Below are 12,000 nucleotides of genomic sequence, written 5' to 3' on the forward strand. Positions count from 1 at the left end.
GAACCAGAGCATGTCATTGGATTTCCAGGTGCCATGAAAGGTCATTGTATAAATTGAAATTCATGACATAGGAGGCATGGATAAAAGATTGGATGGCATAGAGTAAGTGATAAAGATTTGATTTCAGGTTGGAAAGGTGGAATTTGTGTGGTATGAAAATTGGATCTGGGTCCACAATTTATATAAATGACTTGGATGTAGACACCGAAGATGTAGTTTTGCGAATGTGCTGATGAGACAGAGATGTTGGAAAATACATTGTGTAAAGAAACATAAATAAGATTACAAAAGGATATTGAATGAACAAACATGGGAAATTATGTGGGAAACTGACATTGACAGGAATAATAAAAATCCTATTATCCTAATGGTGAGAGATTGCAGAGGTTTGAGAAGCAGAAGATCCTGGTATATAGTTCATGAAAGGGTAGTTATTATTATAAACATCGCAAGTAAGTGGGAGAGTTAACCAAATGTCATTCATTACTTGGTAATTGAATGCAGAAGTAAGACCATATCCTTCATTGATATCAAGCATCAGTGATACCTTCAGGAGCACTATTTAACATTGGTCAATTATTTCAGGAAGGAATTTAAAGCATTGCAAATTGTTCAGAGAACGTTTACAAGCCTAATGCGCTGCTGTATAATGAGAAAAGATGGACAAACTAATTCAAGTTTATTATCTGACTGTACGTATGCAACCAGACAAAATGTTTCCCTGAACTGTGGTGCGTACACAAACACAAATAATACACCTCGTAGCAAATAATAATCATATACATTAAAATACACAGTAAAACCCCTGTTATCCAGAATTTAAGCAACCAGCAGCCTCAAACAACTGGCAAAAAAATTGCAGAAAATAAATAAGTAAAAAATAATTAAGTTTAAAATGGGTGTGCCTCTTTTAGTCAATCTTGCAATACGCAGTCTCAAGAAACCGAGAAATTCATTTATCCAGCATCTACCAATCCCAACTGGTGCTGGATATCAGGGGTTTTACTGAAATATAAATATTCCAGAATAATTTACTCAATTTCATTAACAAGTGATCCAAGGTTACAGGATATCATTCATCAATCTCATAGCCTGCAGGAAGAAGCTATTTCCCAGCTTGGCCGTCGTAGTTTTGATGCTCCTGCACCTCTTATCTGAGTGAAAGATACTGTATGATGGATGGAAGAAACCCTCCGTAATTCTTTGAGCTCTATTTAAGCAATGCTCCTGGTGAATGTTATAATCGGGAAAGGAAGATCTTTTTGGCTGTTTCAATGTTCGTCTTTATTGACTCCCAGTTCAGTGCTTTGCAGCTTCTGTCTAGGCTTCTTTTCACTGTTCAGAAGAGTGAGAGGGAAGATTGAAATACACAAGGTTACCAGCATGCATGCAGAGAAGATCTTTTCCCCTTTGGGAGAAACTTAAAGAAGTGATCACTGTTCAAAAGTGTGACATTGTATGATCAAGACTGAAATTAAGTGTTTTCTTTCTATGAAGGTTGCAAACCTTTGGACATGCATCCCCTATTCTTTGAGAAAGAAAACTTCTTGGAACAGATAGACTCTTGACAAGGAAGAGGATGATAAAAATTGTTGTTATCATCATATCTGCCACCATCTTAAAGAGAGCAGTTAGCAGGGAATGAATGGCTTCCAATCCATATGTTCAAATGTAGATATTTGATGTGAATGTAATGAAGGAATACTGGTTTCAAGAAGCATTTTAACTTTAATATGGGTAAACAATTAGCTTCAAACTAACAATGAAGCAGGCCATATTCAATTAAGTCTCAAGTCTGAGCCATCTTATGTTATCAGCCTAAAATTGTATGGACCTGTTTCTCAGGCTGATGGTAATGGCCTGAATTTTGCTTAGGGACAGTCAGTTTCAAACTTCATGCACAATGACAAATCGCGAACTTGCTGGCCAAACACCACTGGCAATTTTCCACTGTGATCTAAACCTGGATTCCCCATATTGTTTGAGCAGCTGAAAGTGAGTTAGCAAAAGTTCACTTGCCTTTACCATGAGGGCTTATATTCTTGCATCTTGTTCTAAGTTGGTGCATTTTATGTGAGCCCATATATATTAATGAGGGTTATCTTCTTTGGCTTGGCTTCGCGGACGAAGATTTATGGAGGGGGTAAATGTCCACGTCAGCTGCAGGCTCGTTTGTGGCTGACAAGTCCGATGCGGGACAGGCAGACACGGTTGCAGCGGCTGCAGGGGAAAATTGGTTGGTTGGGGTTGGGTGTTGGGTTTTTCCTCCTTTGCCTTTTGTCAGTGAGGTGGGCTCTGCGGTCTTCTTCAAAGGAGGTTGCTGCCCGCCAAACTGTGAGGCGCCAAGATGCACGGTTTGAGGCAATATCAGCCCACTGGCGGTGGTCAATGTGGCAGGCACCAAGAGATTTCTTTAGGCAGTCCTTGTACCTTTTCTTTGGTGCACCTCTGTCACGGTGGCCAGTGGAGAGCTCGCCATATAACACGATCTTGGGAAGGCGATGGTCCTCCATTCTGGAGACGTGACCCACCCAGCGCAGCTGGATCTTCAGCAGCGTGGACTCGATGCTGTCGACCTCTGCCATCTCGAGTACTTCGACGTTAGGGATGAAAGCGCTCCAATGAATGTTGAGGATGGAGCGGAGACAACGCTGGTGGAAGCGTTCTAGGAGCCGTAGGTGATGCCGGTAGAGGACCCATGATTCGGAGCCGAACAGGAGTGTGGGTATGACAACGGCTCTGTATACGCTTATCTTTGTGAGGTTTTTCAGTTGGTTGTTTTTCCAGACTCTTTTGTGTAGTCTTCCAAAGGCGCTATTTGCCTTGGCGAGTCTGTTGTCTATCTCATTGTCGATCCTTGCATCTGATGAAATGGTGCAGCCGAGATAGGTAAACTGGTTGACCGTTTTGAGTTTTGTGTGCCCGATGGAAATGTGGGGGGGCTGGTAGTCATGGTGGGGAGCTGGCTGATGGAGGACCTCAGTTTTCTTCAGGCTGACTTCCAGGCCAAACATTTTGGCAGTTTCCGCAAAGCAGGACGTCAAGCGCTGAAGAGCTGGCTCTGAATGGGCAACTAAAGCACAACAGGTCACAAGTCCCAACAGAAAAGAGGAAACACCAATACCTTCAGTCGCGGAGTGGGTTCTGCTAAAGGTCATCAAAAGAAAGTGGTCGGAGCCCAGGTGGACAGGACCCTACAGAGTGGTGGAGAGGACGTCCCACGCGGTTCGACTACTGGGAAAAGGAGACGTGGTATCATTGGAGTCAGTGAACAGCAACGGACCCACCGACACGGACACTGGAACAGATTCGAACGGAGGTGACTGGGACCCTGTGAAGCAACTATGGACTAAGAACTTTTTGAACGGGTCCCTTTAAAGAGACTATTGGATTACAGTGACTGTATTTCAGTATTTGAAGTGATATTTCTATATTGAAGTCAACAGAATTTAGGGGGCTGTGATGGACACTATGTGGGGACTATGAGTGATGTTGTTCCTAGCCCTTGAAACATCTGGAGAAGGAAACAACTGTACAAAGTGTTTGTGGTCAGCCTGGGAGGCCCATAACGAACCGAAACAGTACTTTGCGGATTGGACTGACGTTCCTGAACACAGTGTTGGGGCCCCCACTGGACTGAAGTGTGTTCATAATGGCCAAGTTCGTGAGGTTAAGTTTAACAAGGGGTCGGAGATGCCGGTCCTTGCAAAAACTCCTGAGGTCTTGGTCCCATAAGTTAACTGGTGGTTGGTCTCATTTTCATGAGACCAAAAGGGGGACTGTTGGAATCTAGGGGTTAAAACCTTATGAAAGAAATGATTAATTAATAAGTTTATATTTACTGCATGGTTCAGGGAAAAAGAGGAATGTGATTAAGTGGCAATCACAGCATGGAGCAAAGTTGGCTGAGCAAAATATATATATTGACCTCCTTCCCTTCTGCCCATTCTAACGCTGCTATCATTCCCTATAGTTCTGCGAGTTGTGCTGACTCCTTTCCTCTCACTGTCCCTGTAATGATTTCTTCAAATCCTCCTGTAGTTTCTCGTACCACCGCATAGGCAGCTTTCAATCCATCTGTGGGGTGTCTGTAACAACACCCATCTGTAAACAAGGTTTCATCTGGTTCTCTTAAGGGTGTAGCCTGTAAGTCAGGTCTTATTTTAATATCCTTTACTACCCTCTTCTCACAACAGTGTGGTATTAATGAGGGTTATAAGGGTGTGACAAAAGTAAAAACACCGAAATGCTGGAGGAACTCAGCTGGTCATTTCAGCATCTAAAAGAGACAAGGATATATCGCCAGTGCTTCAGCCCTGCACCCTTCTTAAAGGAAAAATCAGAAATGGCAGAAACAGGATATATCAAAAAGTCTTAGAATTCAAACAATGGGGGAGAAATCCAGACCAACAAAAGGTGTTAATTGGATGTAATAAGGGACTAGGTTGAATTTATCACGTCTGTGAGATGGCGGAGGTAGCAGGGGTGGGGAGGGGGATGAGGTTTAATGAAAGCCAGAGAAGTTGATATAAATGCCATCCTGTTGGAGGGTACCCAATTTACTGATGTTCTCTGTTTGGCAGTACATGAGACCATGGACAGACATGTCAGCAAGGGAATGTGATGGAGAATTTTAATAGGTGGCCACTGGGAGATCCACACTTTTGCGGTGGATAGAGCCGAGGTGCTCAATGAAGCGATCTCCAGTCTACGCCCAGTCTCTCCAATGTAGAGGAAACCATATCGGGAGCACAAAACGCAGTAGATTCACAAATGAAATGTTTCTTCAATTTGTAGGACTGTTTGGAGCCCTGAATGGTGCTGAGGGAGGAGGAGTGGGTGGAAGTGGAGCATCTCTATGGTCACAGGGTAGGTCCCAAGGGGACGATTGGTGGAAAGGGAGGAGTGGACATGGGAGTCACGTTGGGAGTAATCCCTGCGGAAGGAGGAGAGGAGAATATGTGTCTGATGATGGGATCACATTGTAGGTAGTGGAAATGGCAGAAGAGGGTGTATTGGATGCAAGGGGTGGTGGGGTGGTAGGTGAAGACAAGATAAATCCTGTCCTTGTGTGTGGGGGCAGAGGGAGCCAGGGCAGATGTGTGGGTAATGGAGGAATTGAGAGAATGGGATGGAATCCTTCATGGGGACAGGGTGGGAAGAGGTCTAGTCGAGGTAGCTGTGTGAGTTGGTGGGTTTGTGAAGATGTCTGTTGAGCGTTTATCAACTGAGATGGGGACAGAGAGATTGAGAAAAGGGAAAGTGTTGCTAGAGGTGAACCAAGTGAATTTGAGGTCAGGGTGGAAGTTTGCAGCAAAGTGGATGAGGTCAACGAGGGTACATGAGGCAGCACCAAAGCAGTCATTGATGTCACAGCGGTAGAGTTGAGGTGCCTTGCCTGTGTAGGCTTGTAGCGTAGATTGCTCCTTGTGACCAACAAAAAGGCAAGCATAGTTGGGACCCATGCAGGTACCCATGGCTACCCCTTTAACCTGGAGAAAGTACAGTGAGTCAAAGGAGAAATTATTGAGGGTGAGGACAATTTCCACCAGCCAGAGGAGGGTGGTGGTGAAGGAGGGGGGCTGGTTGGTTATATTGTCCTGAAAGAAATGAAAGGCTTTGAGGCCTTCAATATGGGGAATTGAGGTGTAAAGAGATTGGATATCTATGGTAAATGAGACGATCAAGTTCAGGGAAATGTAAGTTGTTGAAGTAATGGAGTGCATGTGAAGTATCCTGGATGTAGGTGGGGAGGGACTGGACCGGGGGGGGACAAAACAGAGTTGGGGTAAGAGGAGACCAATTTGGCAGGACATGTATACGCAGACACGATGGGTCTTCTAGGACAATTGGGTTTGTGGCTCTTGAGTAGGAAGTAGAAATGGGAGGTACAGGGTTGGAAAATAATAAGGTTGGAGGCTGTGCCAGGAATGCCACCAGAAGTGGAGTCCAGAGATGGTGCATGATACAGCGGTTTGATGGGTTTTGGTTGGGTCCTGTTGGCAGGACATTTCATGTGAATCTGCACGGGTCACCTACTGCATTTGGTGCTCCTGCTATGGTCGTCTCTACATCCGAGAGACTGGGCACAGACTGGGAGATCGTTTTGTTGAGCACCTCGGCTCTGTCCACTGCAATAGCGTGGATCTCCCAGTGGCCACCCATTTCCATTCTCCATTACATATCCTTGCAAACATGTCTGTCCATGGTCTTGTACCGCCAGTAAATCGGAGAAACAATACTTCATCTTCCGACTGGGCACCCCCCTACCAGATGACATTAATATCGACCTCTGGCTTTCATTAAACCCCATCACCACCACCGCTGCGCCCCCCTTCCCCTCCCCCTCCCCGGATGTTGTCTCTCCAACTCTCCATTCACTGTCTCTTATAAAGCCATTTCACTATAACTATTTTTGGCTCTGGTAGGTATAAAATATTCCACAGTTCAATTTGATGAACTTGATCACTCTGCCAGTATCATCGCCAGCCTTAATCTCTCGTGTAACATCACCAAAACATTTCCCTTATCACATCCAATTAACACCTTTTGTTGGTCTGGATTCCTTCCCCATTGTTTGAATTCCAAGACTTTCTGATATATCCTCCTTCTGCCTTTTCTGATTTTCATTGAAGAAGGGCTCAGGGCTGAAAGATCAGTAATATATCTTTGTCTCCTATAAATGCTGAATTGACCAGCTGAGATCCTCCAGCATTTTGGTGTGTTTACTTATTATTATCAAGATTTTTTCCCCCTCTCATATATACCCTCAACAGTATCTGCTCCAAGAATAATAGGGTCATTCTCTTGCCAGCTAAGCTCCTCTGGCATTTTGATGTTTTCACTACAATCACAGCATCTGCAGTTTATCGTGTTTTTCACAAACCCTTGATAAAGCATACAGAGAGAGGTGCTTTTCATTTTCAGTGAATATGGAAGGCAGTATGATAAAAAGAGTGAAGGGAAAAAGTATGATGACTTTTTCTTACAAGAAGTGTATGTGATCTGACGAATGTAGATTCAATATAACTGCCTGAAAGATGTCGATGAAATAATAATGTACATGAAGGAATTGTAAAATTAAATCATTTTCAGGACAATAGATAAGGGGAAGTATGTAGGACAAACAGGATGACCATTTTTAAAAGTCGACATGAGGACCTCAAACTGGAATACTTACATGGTTCTAAAATTATAGTGAAATTCCTTAGAATTCCCAAAGCCAGGATTGTTGAGATTTAGCATAAACAGTTTAACTATTGACAGTGTTCCCTTAACTGCCATGCGGTTAACAGTAAAGATGGTCTTCTTTTATAGTTTTTTTTTTGCGGCGGCCTCAGGCTGGAGCCGGGCTCCGGCCGCCACCGGGTGCAGCTGATCTTCTGAGACACAAACCGGCCATGCATGGTCTTCTTTTATAGTTGACAAAGAATTTAAGACAAGAAAGAGGGGACAGAGAGGTTTAAAACCACATGTTCCAATTAGATCTCAACTTAATCTTCACGATAAACACTCATCTCTGATGTAAGAGTTTATGAATTCAATGGCCAATCCAGAGATTTGAGCACAAGATCAAAGTTGGTGCTGCATTGCAGTTCAGAGGATTTTTCTTTAATAAAGCCATTTCACTATAACTATTTTGGCTCTGGTAGGTATAAAATATTCCACAGTACTATTTGATGAACTTGATCACTCTGCCAGTATCATTGCCAGCCTTGATCTCTTGTGTAACATCACCAAAACATTTTCTATTTGTGAGATCTTGCTGGGCCAATTTAGCTGTTATATTACTGCAGTGATTACATCTCAAAACTACCTAATTGATGTGTTCTGAAGCTTCTTAAGTTTGTAAAATATAAAATGACTTCTTTATTTTCATTGTGGATCGAAGACTTGTGTTGGTTCAGTTCTGTCATCAGTGTGACTTTAATTTTGTTGGGTATTTTTGTTACTCAATAATAGAAATAATTCATTTTATTGTCCCGTGTAACAAATTGAAGCTGTTTTCCAATGTCCAGGTGGATTAGTACTTTTACCACTCTTAACACTTAGTTAAGGAGGTTTTGATTAACAGTACCCTTCCAATTGACTGAGATCAGACATTCTCTTTTAGGAATAGAATACACTTAAATACTATCAGCTTTGATTTTCAAATAGTTTGTGTTGTTGAGCTACTACCTTTCGAGTTCATTAGGACTTGACCCTGAACAGAAAATACATAGGGAAACAGGCACAATTGGCATAGCAGTTAGTGCAACGACTTTACAGTGCCAGTGATCAGGACCAGAGTGAGGTTCGAATCCCGCACTGTCTGTAAGGAGTTTGTACCTTCTCCCCGTGTCTTCGTGGGTTTTTTTCTGAGGGCTCTGGTTTCCTCTCACTGTTCAAAAACTTATCAGGGGTGTAGGTTAATGGGGGTGTAAATTGGGTGGCACAGACTCATGGGCTGAAATGGCCTGTTACTGTGCTGTATGTCTTTAAAAAAAAATCTCAGGCTATAACATTATGATTTCATTTAATATATTTTCTAGTCAAATGCCTGACTATTGTGCAATAAGACGCTAGGACAAGCCACGTTTCACATTCTGTATTATCTGAAATCCGATGAATGAAACCATAGTGCACAGTACTTATTGCACTGTTGTTGATTTTGGCGCATATGAATTTGTTTCTATCCTGCTTTATTTATTTATTTAGATATATAGCATGGTAACAGGCCATTTCTGTGCTTGTTCATCGCAGCCTTTTGCTCATGTTAATCTGAGGAAAAAGTCTTTCACTTCTGAACAATCAACTACAGTTCCTGGCAGATTATAGTAAACAGAAAACTTCTTTTGCTAACAGATGTATCAAGTTAAAAAAAAATTTACAATAATGAAAATCCCTTTGTTCCTAAGAAATGTTGCAGGAAATAAAGGGAAAAAGGATGACAACCAAACAGAAAGAGGTTAAAAAGGAAAGATAAAAGACTGTCAAAACACATGAGGAAAGTATACAAAATAGAGAAGTGGGAAAATATGGAGTCCAAATTTTGCTATTCGTGGCCTTCTACTATTCTCACTCACTATAAACCTGGTATGTGGAGAGTGCCAGGAAATTATTAATAGATTTGACAGCTGAGTTGTGAAGGAGTCAATGGCATGGTCCTTGTGTTTACTGTGGATTCTCCTGGAGCAGGTTGTGCCATGACAGTTAAAAGAAATGGCAGTACCCATGGAGCAGAAGGCAAAGAAAGGGGCGCAGTCGGTCTGGAAGTAGCAAAGATCGTCGATGAGACTGTCGGAGGTAAGAATCTGAAAGAGAAAAGTAATAGGAGAGCTTGGTAGTTGGGAAGTCAAGCATGCAGCAACACAAGAATATAAGTAACAAAAATATAAAGAGGGAATGCAGCAATCAATTGATTTTAAAACAGCAAATGACATAAATGTTGGAAGGTGGCGAAAGAAAAACATTTTGAAAACCAGATTATAGCAGTGAAGCTAGTGTATTATTTTCCTGATATTAGATGACCATGGGACATAATTTACCATTTACATTCAGTTTCCTTGCAGAGAATGACTAAAAACCTCGACCAATTGCAAAAATTCCTTCCATTATTACCAATTTATTTTAGATGTAAAATTAAATACACCTAAATTTATCTTATTTTTTAAAAACTTGGATACAGCCAAAAAAGATTGACATAAAAGTTCTCAATTCAAAGGACTCCATTCAAATTACTTGATGACTTAAATTTTGTAATACTAAATTTGAATTTTGTTTTGCTATATTATTGCTGCAAATTATGAGGTTATTCCATTTTAAAGCATAAGCATTTTCATTTTGATACACATAGATTCTTGGTGGTTACCAAAATTAAATTTTCTGGCATCCACCTAAACGTCCTCAAGAGCTCAGACTTTGTAAATTTTACAGATTGCAGTTGTTTTTGGTTCACTGTAGTTGTATTGGTCTGTTTTAATGCCGAGTCTTGGTACCAAAATTTTCCCAGTTTATTCAGTGTATTTAAATGGCAAAGGCCTGGACTAAGATTACCATAACTTAATTTTTGTGTGTTTTTAAATTATACTGAATGCAGCTCGAAGTTAATTCCAAGAGCTGTTGTGATTAGGCCCAAATATTCATGAATCTTTCAGGATTTGATTTCAGTGAATTTTCGACAGAGTGGGATGATGGGGACGAAATCTGTTTTGCCCTTCGCTGGTTTGCTTTGAATTCCAGTGGCAAAGAAAGTTAGGCATGTTTTTGTTACTCAATGCCTATATTGCTTGTTTGACCATGGAATTCCCTGGTATTTAGAAAGTTGTGTTAAAACTTGAGGGTGTTGCATTGTATATTCTTCACTGGTCACCATTGGCATTACATGAACAAAACAAGAGTAGATAGCCCCTTATGATTTTGTTGGGTAGTCTGGTTTTATGATTAAATCAGTGCATTGCTTTGTGCAATGTTATGAAATGGAGGTGCATTCATCTTGAGACAGAAGAGCTGAAAATGCTGGAATCTCTGCAAGTCAATGGGGATGAAGGGTTTTGACTTGTAGTATCAACAATTGCTCCACCTACTACTGCTGCTGTCTGACCTGCTGAGCTCTTGCAGCACTTTTTATGCGCTCATCTTATTTGGTTGAAAAAATACAATTGTGAACTCTACTTTTCTGAACAAAATGTGGGATTCCTTGACAGTTTGTTATTATAAAAAGTGTGCTGACTGCTTCTGAAACTATCTTTCAATTTAACAGCCCAATTCCAAATACCTCTCTCAACTACATGGCAGGAAACAGTGCAATGAGTATGAATTTTTTATTCTATTCAACAAAATGTATTTGTGTGAATTGCTCAAAAAAAACTTAAGAATTGGGTCTTTGTTAAATCTTTTTGTGGGATACTAATCTTAAAAAAGTCTCAGAATTTGCAGTGTAACTAGAGCTCAATGCTAACAGCTGCCAAAAGTTCTTGTTGAGTCTCCATTAAGACCTTGGAAGGAAAGGAGATTGATTATTCTTATGCAGACTTTAAAATACTCTTGGAGGTTGAGGAAAATCGTCCATAGTTCTTAAACCTTGGAGGGAGCTCGGCGTACTTTCAGAACAGCAGATGTCAGCCGTTCCATTTAACAAAGGATCAAAGCACGCAAGTTGCAATGCAAATGTCTTCATCCCTGTGATTTGGGATGGGTCGCGTTCGTTCTTCCATAAGGCCTCCTTGCTGTGTTCATCATTTATCAGTTCAAGAAGGGTCCACTGGAATAAGCCATTTGGATTATTCAGCACAAATGCTGAAACTCAAACTAAAAGAGAGCAATATAAAAGCAAAGATGAGAAAGAAATAGATTATAATCCATTCAGTCTGGGATTGATTTGAATTTGAGTTCACCAAGACAAAATGCTAGCTCACTGAACCACCCTGTACCTGGAACCATTTTTTAAAAATACACTTGATTACAAAAAAACAAGAACATGTTGCTACAGGCTGAGTACCTATGCTTAAGATCTTGATTTATAGACTATTAAAACTCCTTGAATGACAGAATGTAAACATCTGTCTGTGTGTGGAAAATACAGCCTGAAATTGTGCAGTTCCAATCTCTCCCTTGGCATAACAGTGTCGAATACAGTAATCTTGTTTATAATGAGAAATTTTGAATCAAGATAGATTTTTCTACATTTCTTTTTGTGTAAGAAGCCCTTCACTATAGAAATGTTACAAGTGTCTTGAGAGGAAATTGATTGTTCTCTGAGTCCATCTGAGTTGTGTTGGTCAGGCATTTGCTCAGTTGATTCTGTTTAATCACTTAACTATCTGTTGCCTATCAGGATTTATGCCAACAAATTACATTCCGATTAAAGCAACATGGAGGTACAATTCGATGATGCTTTCTGTGAGGGCCTGGCTTTTTCTCATGCACCCTTTAGTGTCTAGCTTTGAGAATTATTAACAAGTAATATAATTAGAGTAAACTGTTTCCACTTTAAATGGAATGTGGATTTTTTGGTGACAG

General features: G+C 41.0%; 1 protein-coding gene across 6 annotated transcripts in view; it reads left to right on the forward strand.

The window, feature by feature from the left end:
* LOC138760684 (AT-rich interactive domain-containing protein 1B-like) overlaps positions 1–12,000 on the forward strand; it is a 521,279-nt gene that overhangs the window by 373,388 nt on the left and 135,891 nt on the right. For 4 of the 6 annotated variants that reach the window (XM_069931618.1, XM_069931621.1, XM_069931622.1 and 1 more), the window contains one exon: positions 9,178–9,285. The exons of the other annotated variants lie outside the window; for them this stretch is intronic. In XM_069931618.1, the coding sequence (XP_069787719.1) occupies positions 9,178–9,285 (108 nt within the window). The remainder of the gene's footprint in view (positions 1–9,177; positions 9,286–12,000) is intronic. 6 annotated transcript variants of the gene reach the window in all.

The sequence above is a fragment of the Narcine bancroftii genome, chromosome 4 (assembly GCF_036971445.1).
Source record: "Narcine bancroftii isolate sNarBan1 chromosome 4, sNarBan1.hap1, whole genome shotgun sequence".
Lineage (NCBI taxonomy): Eukaryota > Metazoa > Chordata > Chondrichthyes > Torpediniformes > Narcinidae > Narcine > Narcine bancroftii.